Source organism: Lycorma delicatula, chromosome 1 (assembly GCF_047948215.1).
Source record: "Lycorma delicatula isolate Av1 chromosome 1, ASM4794821v1, whole genome shotgun sequence".
Lineage (NCBI taxonomy): Eukaryota > Metazoa > Arthropoda > Insecta > Hemiptera > Fulgoridae > Lycorma > Lycorma delicatula.
The window spans coordinates 338,459,225-338,472,028 of NC_134455.1; the positions used below are offsets into that span (position 1 = coordinate 338,459,225).

At 30.3% G+C, this 12,804-nt stretch overlaps 1 protein-coding gene across 1 annotated transcript in view; it reads right to left on the bottom strand.

The window, feature by feature from the left end:
• The window catches only part of LOC142334318 (stromal membrane-associated protein 1-like), a 70,649-nt gene extending 62,396 nt beyond the window's left edge, over positions 1-8,253 (bottom strand). Inside the window, exon 1 of the mRNA XM_075382261.1 lies at positions 8,022-8,253. Coding sequence (XP_075238376.1) covers positions 8,022-8,139 — 118 coding nt within the window. The 5' untranslated portion in view covers positions 8,140-8,253. The remainder of the gene's footprint in view (positions 1-8,021) is intronic.
• Between the last annotated feature and the right edge of the window lie 4,551 nt (positions 8,254-12,804).

Consider the following 12,804-nt stretch of genomic DNA (forward strand, 5'->3'; position numbering starts at 1 on the left):
GACAGCTGCTATCCTTTAACCTTGTAACATCATGTTTAATAAAGAGTTTACAAACATAAAAACACCACTTCAAACAAATATATGCAGCATCCATGGTACCTATTAAAAGCATAGATCAGAATTCATAGATAGAACAGGACACTCCTATTAAGACTAAGACTATCACTCATTAGGAAATGTGAGCTTCAAATCTACACTTCCAGTCTTCGCATAACCTATCTCCACATATCTATAAAAAAATATTATCAATGTATTATATGTAACCAAGAAAAAATATATAAAACACATACAATTAGATCATAGAACTGAAATCATATCCTTAACACTAGCCATAATAAAAGAAAAATATTTCAAAAGTGACAAACTTCAAACTTATGCGAATTATTCAAAAAAATTATAACAATAAAATAGCTGGCCTCTCAATAAGTTCATTTATTTGTACCACTACTGAAATATTTTTACATCAAATGTACAATAAATGCAGCTGTAGTAACACAATACATATTCATTCTTTGTATTTTGCCTGTTTTGTTTTACATGAAAACACAAACAAAATAATATTAGTAACCTTCTTGCTAAAAACCTCATACTCCTTCACAAAGAAAACATAAAACAATTTTTAACTTTAACTACAAGACAAAACTTTATCTAACTTACAATTCACTAAAGAATAAACAAAGAAAATTTTTTACCTTATCATATCGAAAGTGACATCAAGAACACTTTCAAAATACATAGAAAACAGACACACTTATCAGCAACATTATAATCACTTCACACAACACAACATACAGCTTTTTTGTATGAGTTACACCAACTGTTACACATAATACGTAAACTATAATAAATAAGTTAACACAAAAAGTTCCTAGAACAAGTTAAAACCTACCTACTGTTGCTGACAACACCTTACATTAATAAAAAATCAAAAAACAAATTTACCGACCCTCATAACAATAACAAATATCAACCAACTCACAAAAAGATTGTCAATGTTTTCAGAGCACTGTTGTACTTTTAAAACTACAAACAAAATACACAAGATTATAGAACAAGGTAGTTCTAGGTAATTACTTAATCAACTTCAGTTTTTTTATAATTTACTATACCCTAGTAGATATGCTTAGGATCAAGAAAACACAAAATCTAAATGTCAGAAAGCAGATTTAGATAGCGGCTAACCTGTGCAAGGCCTAACTCCCCACAGAATTATCAATACCCTAGTCAATTAGCAATCCTTTTTTAAGAGATATGGTGACCTGTTCACATGTTAATCTGTTCTGCAAAGGGAGGTTAAGGTTAGACTGAGTAAAGATTACAGTTAGGATTAAGGTTAGTTAGAGTTAAGAGAATGAAGATCAAGATTAGAGTTTTGTGGAGAGGGGTAGACGTAAAATAATAAAGTATGGAAAAACTAAACATCATCTGGTAGGAAGCTTGGCTGAATTTACTTTTTTTTTTTTTTTTTAGGACGAGACGCTACCACTCACGCCACAGACGCCAGCGGCTGAATTTACATATAAACAGAAATATGGTCACAACTGAGATACTATACACCACATTTTCCATGAAAAAAGTCAAGTATATCAGAATATTTGTACAATTTAAAATGATGATCAGTACGCTTGCACATATCTATTATATGCTGTTTACCTCTCCTCTCTTTTAGTCTTAAACATATTACAATTCAGAATTCACATGTACAATTTTATTCACTTTAATCATCATATAACTTACTTATTTAAGGTTGTGGGCCCACACCACCATCCTATTATAGTTGTATAAACATGTTATTTTTTCACAAAACATATGTACCAGGATTATAAGCAGTTTTAAGTAAATAGCACAATAGTGATACATTCATAACCAAAATGGACACCTCATCTATACTGTTTCCCTTGCTCACAGCAAAAAATTTTACAAGCTGGAAATCTCAACTCATACTTGTTTTGAGAAAGGAAGGTTTAAATGAAGTGTTAGAAATAAAAGATGAAAATGTCAATAAATTACAAGACAGAGCACTAAAAGAATTTCTAGAAAAAGATGCAAAGGCTTAATGCACAATCGTACAATCAGTGTCAGATAAATATATTGAATACAAACAAGAAGTTAAAAGTTCAAGAGTAATGATACAAAACTTAAGCGATGTTTTTCAGTGTTAGAGTGCTAAGTCAAAAATGTCCATGTTGAAAGCATTGCTTAAAATGAAAATCATTGAAGGCGAATTACAGGATCATTTCAATCAGTTTGAAAAACTCATTACAGAGCTCAAGGCTTTGGGTAGCTCTAAAATAGATGACATCAACAAAACTTGTTACCATCTTCTCATAATGTTAGAGTGTTTCGATAATATCATTTCATTTATTGAAACAATAATAAAAAAAGGACAACAGATTGTACACATGGAGATGTAAAAGCAGAGCTGCTGGTTACAGAATTAAAAGCCAAAGAAAATTCTGCAGCAGTAAATGTAAATAATTGTTCTTTTTTATCTCAAAGGAGTACAAAATGAATCGCACAGAGATGTGAAACACTACGATTGTGGAGGAAAAGGGCATGTAAAAGAGACTGTGCAACAAAATGTCATTGTGAATCAACAGGTACTCATTACAGTTGTTCCAGATGAAGAGGCAGCTTCTGAGGCCTTAGTAAGGGTAATCAAGCGCGAAACAGTGGAAATTCAAACACTGCAAAAGAGAAGGATGAAGAAGATGATTAATTGATAATCACTGCCAGTGAAATTGAAGAAAATAGTGCTCTATTCTCAGGCATGGAAGATAATAATTTCATAAATTTTATTTTGGACAGTGGCACTACGACAAACCATTGGGTGTTTGAAAATTTGGAAAAATTTATGAACAATGTTGAGGTTACGAAGTATTCTGAGCATAAAAATTTCAAATAGTGAAATTTTAAGATATAAAAAGGGATATTTTACATCTAAAAGCACTGAAAGATATAGCTGGCACTATTATAATTATAACCAACATAACCACACCTGCAATTATTGTACCAAGAATTTCTTAGAACCAGTTATTTGTTTAAAAAACTGGCAACACAGCTGTAGGACTCATTTCTGATGCATGGCTTACATAAACAAACATACACAACTTAATTAAAAATATTTATCATTTTATTTAAATATAATATTTAATTGCGGTGATGGTCAGCGCTAACTAAACTAATGTAATTTCACAACTTACATAGAACAAATTTTGTTTGTACAGTCGGCAGATAGGGGTAGCCGCAAGACTTAATGCGCCAGTACCTCAGCACTCCCTTGGCCTTTTAAGTTTAACCTTGACCTTTTAAAATTTAATGGCATCAATCCCACATATATAGAAGTAATCTGACCAAGTTTGGTCACATGCACACACGAACATTAACATCCAGAAAATTTCCATCAGAAAAATCCATTTTTGGTTTTTTGGATTCCGCAGGTGTCAAACTATCAAGATCCAATGAAAACAACATATGCCAAAATTAGACCAATTACAATACTTTCCCTTCTAGAGCTACAGTTCTCCTATAACACTATCTAGATGGGAAAATAAAAATGAGCATAAAAGGAAGCGACATGCTCTTTAATAAAGGTGGATATCAGCAACCATAACAAATGATCGTTTCTAAATGTAGTGCGAATCAAAAGGAAATTTATATGCCGCAAAGTTTATAAAGCCAACCAAAGGAATCTGCTGTTTGACAAATCAAAATGTGCTGTGGCATCAAATATTTGGCTATTTAATAAAGTTCAAAGCACTTGACTTCCCACTTGATCTTGGGATTTGTTCATCATGTAATCAAGGGAAAGCCAAGTATAAACCATTCAAGGATGTAGGTTTGCAGAGATTAAAAAAAAAATGACACCTTATTCACAGCGATCTTGCAAGAACATTCAAAAATCATACTATGAAAGGTGAGATGTAGTATCAGACAACCAATGATAATTATTCATATTTTGTTCAAGTTTATTTACTGAAGTACAAGGATGAAGCAAATCAAACATTATGAATTTTATTTGAGAATTAAAAGCAAAAGATCACTACTTTCAAAGATCATATCAGATTGTGGAGGAAAGAGTATTCATCACATGTTTTTATAAATCTCTGTAATCAAAAAGGAATCGAGAAAGAACACAGACTACCACATACACCCGAACTACTAAATGGTGTAAGAAAATAAATTTCACTCTCATGAGTAGAATGAAATACTTTTTGTAGAAACAACTTATCAAGTTGTACCTGAGTGGAGAGGCAATAAGATGTGTTCTGTACCATCTCAACCGTTCTCCAACAAGCACATTAAATGGAAAATACCAGTAATAGTATACTGGTAGTTATTTTTGGTTCTACAGCCTGAGCATGTAAGCTTCCAATATCAGCCAACAAATAGGATACCAGGCAACTAAGTGAATTATGGTAGGTTAGACCAACAATGGATATAATTGTGGATTCCAAAAACTAATCGTATCACTGTCTCAAGAGAAGTCACATTTGATGAAGATGATTATGTTTATAGACCTGAACAATTTTCAAGAGTTCAGCAACAGATGGCAATATAAATTAGCAATGTAGACGCTGAAAAATCTCAAAATGTGACAAACAATGAAAACAGAATTAATTGATGTACTCTTCCTGAATCTACATCTAATAAGGAAAATAAAACAATAACAAGTAAACAAGTTCCACAAGAGCCACTTTGTAAACGCAACAGAATTGGAGATGTTACACGAAAATTTTTTTAACATTTTATAACATATTAAGATAATGAAAAGGAAGAAAGCAAAAACTAACTGTCTAGATAGGAGTGCCATATGCCTATGAAAAAACAGTTAATTCAAGATTTGGTTGTGAAGAAGCTACATACAAAAAGATATCAAAGCACTTGAAAAGCACAAAACCTGGGAGCCAGCAAGTTTTTTAAAAGGTACAAAGCCAGTATATACACAATGGATTTTTAAAGTTAAATATGTCGATAATAAAAAGGCTGGCTTAGTAGCTAAAGGCTTACACATAACAGATTGTACATTTACAAGAAAAAATGTCTTCAAATTTAAATGCTTTTGTTGTACAACTTCCTACAATACTATTGTCCATTGCACTAAAAAAGGGTTGGGATACTAGACAACTGAACGTTCCAAAAATCTTTTTGAATGTAAAACTAGACACAGAAATGAACATTAAGTTACCCAAAGGAGTTTCGTACCAAAGTAATGCTTTAGAGCAAAAGAAAAGTTTATATGGACTATGTTCTACGCCCAGAAAATGTAACAAAAGATTTAATGAAACTGTAGAAAAATACAGACTAGTAAGATTGTTAAAAGACTTGTTTGTATCAAAGTGAAAATATAAATTTACTGGCACGGGTTGATAACTCACAGTTACTGCAGATCAATTGGAGTGCAATAAACAAATCAAATTCTTAAGGAATAGATTCCAAGCCAAAAATTTTGGGACAATAAAGAATTTTCTTAGAACAGAAATTGAAAAGGAATATATAACCATATCTCAAGTAATATCTCAACTAATAAGCAAGTTTGGCATGGAAAATTGTGAAACATTACCACATCCATGGAACATAATTTTAAAATAATTGGTTGGTTCACCAGATATACACCAAAAGCAGACCAGATGTAGCGTATGCTATATCAGTTTTGAGTAAATATTTGGATAAGCCAACTAAAAAGCGGTGGAAAGCAGCTAAAAGAGTTCTGCACTACTTGAATGACATCAAAAATCTGTGCTTGACATTTCATGAAGGACAAGATACCAGATTGCCAACATTCAAATGCTGACCAGTCATGCAACATCACCAATAGAACAAAAGGGTGAATGAGTTATATAGCATTGTGGTAATCCTATCTCTTGGTATTAATGCAAAGTCACACATCTCAGTCAACACACAATCAGAATATATAGTCTGTGCAACAAAAGCAATGGATGTTATCAACTTTCAAATAATTTTACTGGATTTAAAGTATGAATCTAAATTTCCTTTAATCTACATAGGCAATCAAAATGCCAATGTGTGCAAGTTATGAGAACAGTGGACTCACCAGGTGCATATATATATTAAACTTCATTTTATTAAGGATCTTTTCTATAAAAGGTTAATCAAGTTAAAATATATAGAAATTATTGATAAAAAAGCAGATATTTTTACTAAAACTTTGTGCAGGGTAAAATTTTTAATTTTAAGAAAAAGTATACTGTAACATATTTTTTAAATCAAAGTAAAATTGATTTTAAGTAAATTAAACTGAGAGGAAGTATTAGAAGATTGCATATTTGTAAAATTTAAAATGATGGTTCAGTTCACTTGCGTGTACCTATCATAGTTTTCGTTTACCTTATTATACTGTAACACAATATAATAAAATAAAACAGATTTCATTATTTAAACTTAAAATACTGTACATATTTTTTTTAAATCAAAGTAAAATTGATTTTATGTAATTTAAATTGAGAGGGAGTATCAGAACATTTCATATTAATAAAAACAAAAATGATGGATCAGTACACTTGCATGTACCTATTATACTTTTCGTTTACCTCTCTTCCCTTTTATTCTAAAAATAAATTATGATTCAGTGTTGTAATTCTATTATAATCTTCATGTAACATAATTATTTGTCAATGTGTACAATGGAGAATCACCTAACAAAAGCACAGTCAGTCATCTTCAATGGCTGACGACTATTAAGGTTAGCTTATGGTTTATTTTGCATTTCTGAGACTCAATTTACGTTGATCTTCACTTTTTCTAACGTAACATACTCGAATGTCAGTATGAAAAAATTTTCCCATGATCAAGTAATTGCTCAGTATTACACAGAACACTTAGAAACCAAAATGGATTAAAATAGTAACCCAGGAGTACACAAATTATATTGCAATTAACTGTACTAAATGTAACACTGGGTACGAATTCACAATTACCCACATGCACAAATTACACTTTAAAAGCAATTTTTGCAAATCACCTCAAGGGAACTAGACACATATACAAGGTTATTAACTACAGCATGCAAATTTTACACATAGTAAGTAAAACCCATAAACTTAATTTTTTTCCACTGCCTATAAAATCTCTGTAACATCCATTTGCTAACTGTTATTATTATGTGCCTTGTGAAAGAATCCAACTGAACTAAAAAAATCAATTAGCTTGACCCCCCTTAGAGACCCAAGTATGTTAAATAATTAACTGACCCATTTGCTGTCAGAAAAAACGTTCCTCATTCTCTTTCAACTAAAATGCTTAACTTTCTACTTTTGTTAAATCAGTGACAATAAGTTTATTCTTCAAAGCCAAGCTATGAATTGCATACAAACAGGTATTAAATTTCACACTCTGTAATTCTACCTAAATCAGAAACATAAAAACTGTTTTCAAATAAATGCAAAGGTCAAAGTTGTTTTTTTAAATAAAACTTCCATCACAGATTATCAAACTAAATGCTTTACTGTACCACTTGGAGAAAATTATGACGAGATCATAACCTACATATCAAGTAAGAAGTTACAGTTGAACAACAAATTCAAAAGCACAAAATAAGCTCAAGGCAAAAATCCTATTCACTTCATCATTAAATCTCACATGCAGCCAGCCAATCAACCAAAAAGTAAACTTTGCTCAATAAAAATGTAAAATCTATATGTAAATTACTGCATGTGGTTTTGTACCAAAAAAAGTAATTAAAACATCCTAATACAATAAAATTCTCAGAAACTAATTAATAAAATCTTAATAATCACAATTATCAGTTAAAAACTTGTGAAAAATCACCTATTTTGAAACTGTTAATTCTAACACAAAAATTTTAACTATAGTAAAACAATGAAAATACTTTATTCTACCACATGTAAAATTAGTTAGTACTTTATATTGCTTTAATATATATAATTCAACGATATTTAAGTAATTTAACAATACCTACAAGGGACTCAACAAAACCGTATGCATCAGAATTTAAGCTACATTTCACTACTTTCTACACAATGGATGACAGCACAGCTTACCTTTGGCATCACAGTCCACACAATATTTATTGTCATCATCACGCAACATTTGGGTCAATAATTTCTGACATTTGTCCTGGATTTGCTTTTGCCTTTCTTTTTCAGCTTTAGAGGACATAATAATGAGATTTTGTGAAGTCAGTAAAAACAAGAAATATAGCCCTAAGGCAGTCTAACCTATAACCAAAGACTCTACGATCTAAGCTGTCAGGTGGCAAGTTGTTACATCCAATGCTGCCACTCGAATTTAAATCGTAATTTTTTATCCTCCTGTTACTAGCATTTGTTTCACGTAATTAAAAATTAATAATTTTGTTTTAATTTTATTTTCATATTAACATATGAAATCATATCCATCCTCGCTGAGTAAAAAATATAAAGCGTTATAGCACATATTTGAATTCTGGTAAAATTGATGGAATATTTAAATATTAGCTTTCATTATTTCTTCATTCATACTTCCGCAAATGTCTTCATTTTTGTCCAACATTAAATGACGAGTTAACCAGCTGAATATGTTTTTTGGTAACAAGAAAGTTTTCTATATACTTTTCCATGCGTTTAACCCAATATTTTGCAAAAATCGCAAGTGTACAGAGGTGTTATTAGATCTTTCTGGTATCCAGTTCGAAAATATAATGCTAGACTATAAAAAATTATAAGATTCATAAAGTACATGAAAAATGTTCTAGAATGTGATCATACGACATCGAATGGTCACATGCTAGATAAATTCCTTGTAGGTATTGTTAAGTTTGTTACTTAAGTGTGCAAACACAACACTTGAGTTTAGTTTCTAGTGTCAGTTTCTAAAGCCGCCTATTTTAAAAAGTTAAGAAGCCATCCCCACAGCATAATTAAATAATAGATTCAACCGACGAATTCGTTTTTTATAAATTCATTCTATTATAAAGTTAAAATTTGCGAGTTGTGGTTAATGTTTCCATGAGATTGCAAAAGTTAATTATGTTGTTGGGTGAAATATGTTCATATTTCTTGAACCTCTGGAGTTAATGCGTTAATTAGTCTGATGTTATATTTAATGTGATCACTGAATTTGAATATATGTACTCCTGGGCTGCTGTGTTTTGTTTTTTTCGATCTTGTATGCATATATTGTAGTTATCAAAGTAACCTAGACATATAAAAATTAAACTGTAATGACTGCATTAAATATTGCAACAGACTTGACATACTTAATCTACAAATTTAACAAACATCCTGCACTTCACCAAATAACAGAATTATTTTACAAATCAACTCTTAAAAATAGGGTGTACAATCAGATGAAATTAGCCACCAGAAGCTAACAATTTTATAATTAATAATTATTAGTCAATAATGAATTAATTCAGAATTAACCACAGCTCAGAGTTCTTAATTATTTCCTTTATTTTATGGTGTGAACAATTGTCTACTTGTACAAAATATAGCAGCAGAACATAATAAAACAACTATTTCACAGCTCATTTCCTTGTTAATTAACAACTACTGTAAAAAAAAAAAACTATGTCAAGTGGATATATCCTAACAACATAAATAAATTCCAATCTTTTGAACATTTTTATTGCAGATCTGCCAAATTTTTGGTCTAGTAAGTGATAATCACAAGGTCGGGGTATAATGCTACTAATATTTTTAATCTCAACCATGAGCGCAACAAAAATTTAGTAATACTGAAGAGGTATACATTTATTTCCCCTTAGTCACCCAGGCCCTCTAGCTCCAATAGCACTTCTTCAGTCAGCAAAAATGTAAATAGTAAATATAATAACCATTAAAAAATTTATTGGCATCAAAGTAGTTAAGACCTCTCTTACCCAACCTTTAGACCTTAGCTCACTTTAATTTATGGAAATTGAAATATTAAAATTACCAAACTTTTCATTTTAAGGTGCATTGTATCTTCAAGAGACAAATAACTCTAGTAATAAAGGTTCAGCACCCCTTCCATTCGACCAATAACCCAATTCAATTAAAAACTTTTACCATTTCTCTATCTTTTCCAAAAATTTTTTTGGTTTTATTTCTGTAAAACATGATGCTGTCAAAGTTGTTTAGGCTTTATTAATAAAAGCTGAAATATTTTGCCATTTTAAACAGTTTTGTTTTCAAAACATGGACTAGTTTCAGGTATAAAACTCAGTGATTTAAAAAAAACTGGGACCCCTTACAAATCCAAGAACCGCAAGGACAATAAAGATACTAAATGTATCTGTATCTCTCTTATTTAGAATTTTTGCTTACAACAGCCATTACACTGTAACAAGACTTAAGGTTTTAAAAGGACCAAGCATCCTTACCATCCAGGACTTCTCTCTCTTTAAATTAACAAAAAAGTAAATATTGAGATATTCAAAACTTATTTTTTACTTTCTTTCTGTTTTGATACTGATAACCAGTAAAGATCTCAATATTCAAACAATTAAGACCCTTGTCCCTCCAGGCTTCATAGACCTTGTACACCCTTCAAACATCAAAAACAGAAATATTTTCTTATTCAAACTGTTCTTTTCCACCAAGCCAAAAAAGGAAGAAAAAAAATTAACTGCAGTGAAACAAAAAACAAAAGGGAAGCAGAGAATTTTTAACACATCTTGATAACTCAAAATTAAATATTGTAACAATTATTAATTACTATTAAAAGTGAAATATCATTAGATTCTAAAAATTAACATTTCTAATGCCATGTTGCAGTCTACACATGTATGCATATTGGTATATTAATATTAACAAAACAATTATATAATACAATCATTTTTTTATTATATTTGTTGATCAACATGAGAAAATGAGGATTAAAATTTGAACTTTTATAAAATACTGATAGATTATTAATCGTTCACTTTTTCAGATATCTAGAGATATGCATCCAAAACATATTTTCAGAATTAAAATGAATTTCTTTCTTCAGTGAAAAAACATCACTCAAGAAGTACAGAGGAAAGCACTCTAGAAATACGACTGGGTTAATAAAGTGCAGAATCTTTTGAGAACATATTTCCAAGTTTTAGAAAGTGAATCTAATTAATTTAATGTTTGAATTATCCTCCCACAAGATAATTAGGCACTGATGAAATAAGAAACAGTTAAATACCCCTGTAATATATGAACAAAATTGTTTCAGTATCACATATTCTACACAGGTCAAACAGAACATTTTTTAAAAATAAAAATACTATGAACATTAAAAACCCATCTACAACAACATAGTCAACATTTGCTAGCTACCTCATAGACACATCACAAATCCACAGCATTTGTAACCTTCTCATTAAACACACACAAAAAGGAGATATATCTTAGCACATTTGAACATTATGAAACAAGCAAGCAAACAAAAAATACACACACACAACAGTGATATATTAAATGAACAGATATAAATCAAATCACACACATTTTTCAACCACACATTTAATATCTGTTCAACTAAATACAAATAAATAAAGAATACCATGATTTCAAAGTAAGAGTTCTAAGGTTCAAATCCTAGTAAAAGAGTTACTTTTATACAGATTTGAGTACTAGATCGTGGATACCAGTGTTCTTTGGTGGTTGAGTTACAATCAATCTCACATCTCAGGAGTGGTCGACCTGAGACTGTACAAGACTACACTTCTTTTGCATCCATACATATCATCCTCATTCATCCTCTGAAGTAATACCTTACAGTGGTTCCAGAGGCTAAACAGAAAAAGAGAATAAAGAATGTCAGCAGTAACATCAGCTGACTAAGGTGACAAAGGAGAATCAGTTTTTACTGAAGATGGTCACAAAGATGATTTTAAATTTTTTTACTCAATTTAAAATATATATATAAAATTTGTTTAAGTGTGTTTTTACATTTTTAATTTTAAACATATAAACCTGCCAAAAGTAATACCTTTCTGCTATGTGGCTAATTTTTTTTTATGAATAATAATAGAATTGGAATTTATTCAATTCAACTCGATTGCTGGAAATTTTTTTTTAGAAAAACTACATACAGAGATGTAGATTTTTTCTAAGATCACAAGACAGTAAGTGAAGTGAATAAAAAATAGTAATTACTGCAGTTTTTTTTAAGTAAAATATTTCTCAGGTAAAGTAATTACATAATCACTAAAACTTGTAGTATTTGTGATGTAGCATTTAAGTAATACTGTGCAGTTTTCATGTATTACTAAATATCACTTTAGTATTATTAAACAAAATGAATACATCTACCTATACAATTTCTGTACATGTGTTGTATCATGTTTATAAGAGACTTGTTGAAACCTGCATTAAAGTAGGCTAGATGTCAACATTTAATTTGTATCAATAATCTTACTTTTATTATTTTTGCTAAGTATACTACCAGCATTAAATCACCATGTCAAGTAGCAAAGATGAAATGCAGTTTTCTCTTTCATCTTCAGGAAAAGTATCTGTTTAAGACAAACAAATTAGTTTCATGATGCGCTGATGGGCAATGAAATTGTACTAAAATTTCAACTATAAAAGCCATAATGAAAGAAAAGATAAGGCTTGGTTTTGGTTGTGTATTCAATAAACATTTTTTTTTTTTTTTTAATTCCAACACCAGTTGAAAAACGAAAGAAACTAATGAATAACATTAAAAGAAAAAAAGATAAAAACAAAACAGGCAATAAAATGATAAAATTATGTCAGTGGGAAAAAGATTTCCTTCAGATATTAAAATGGTATGAAAAACCAGTGATACATAAGATTCCGGGTGCAACAGAAGTTGAAACTGACGCAAAAGAAAAGGTAATAGTATGCTTACATGTTAAATAAA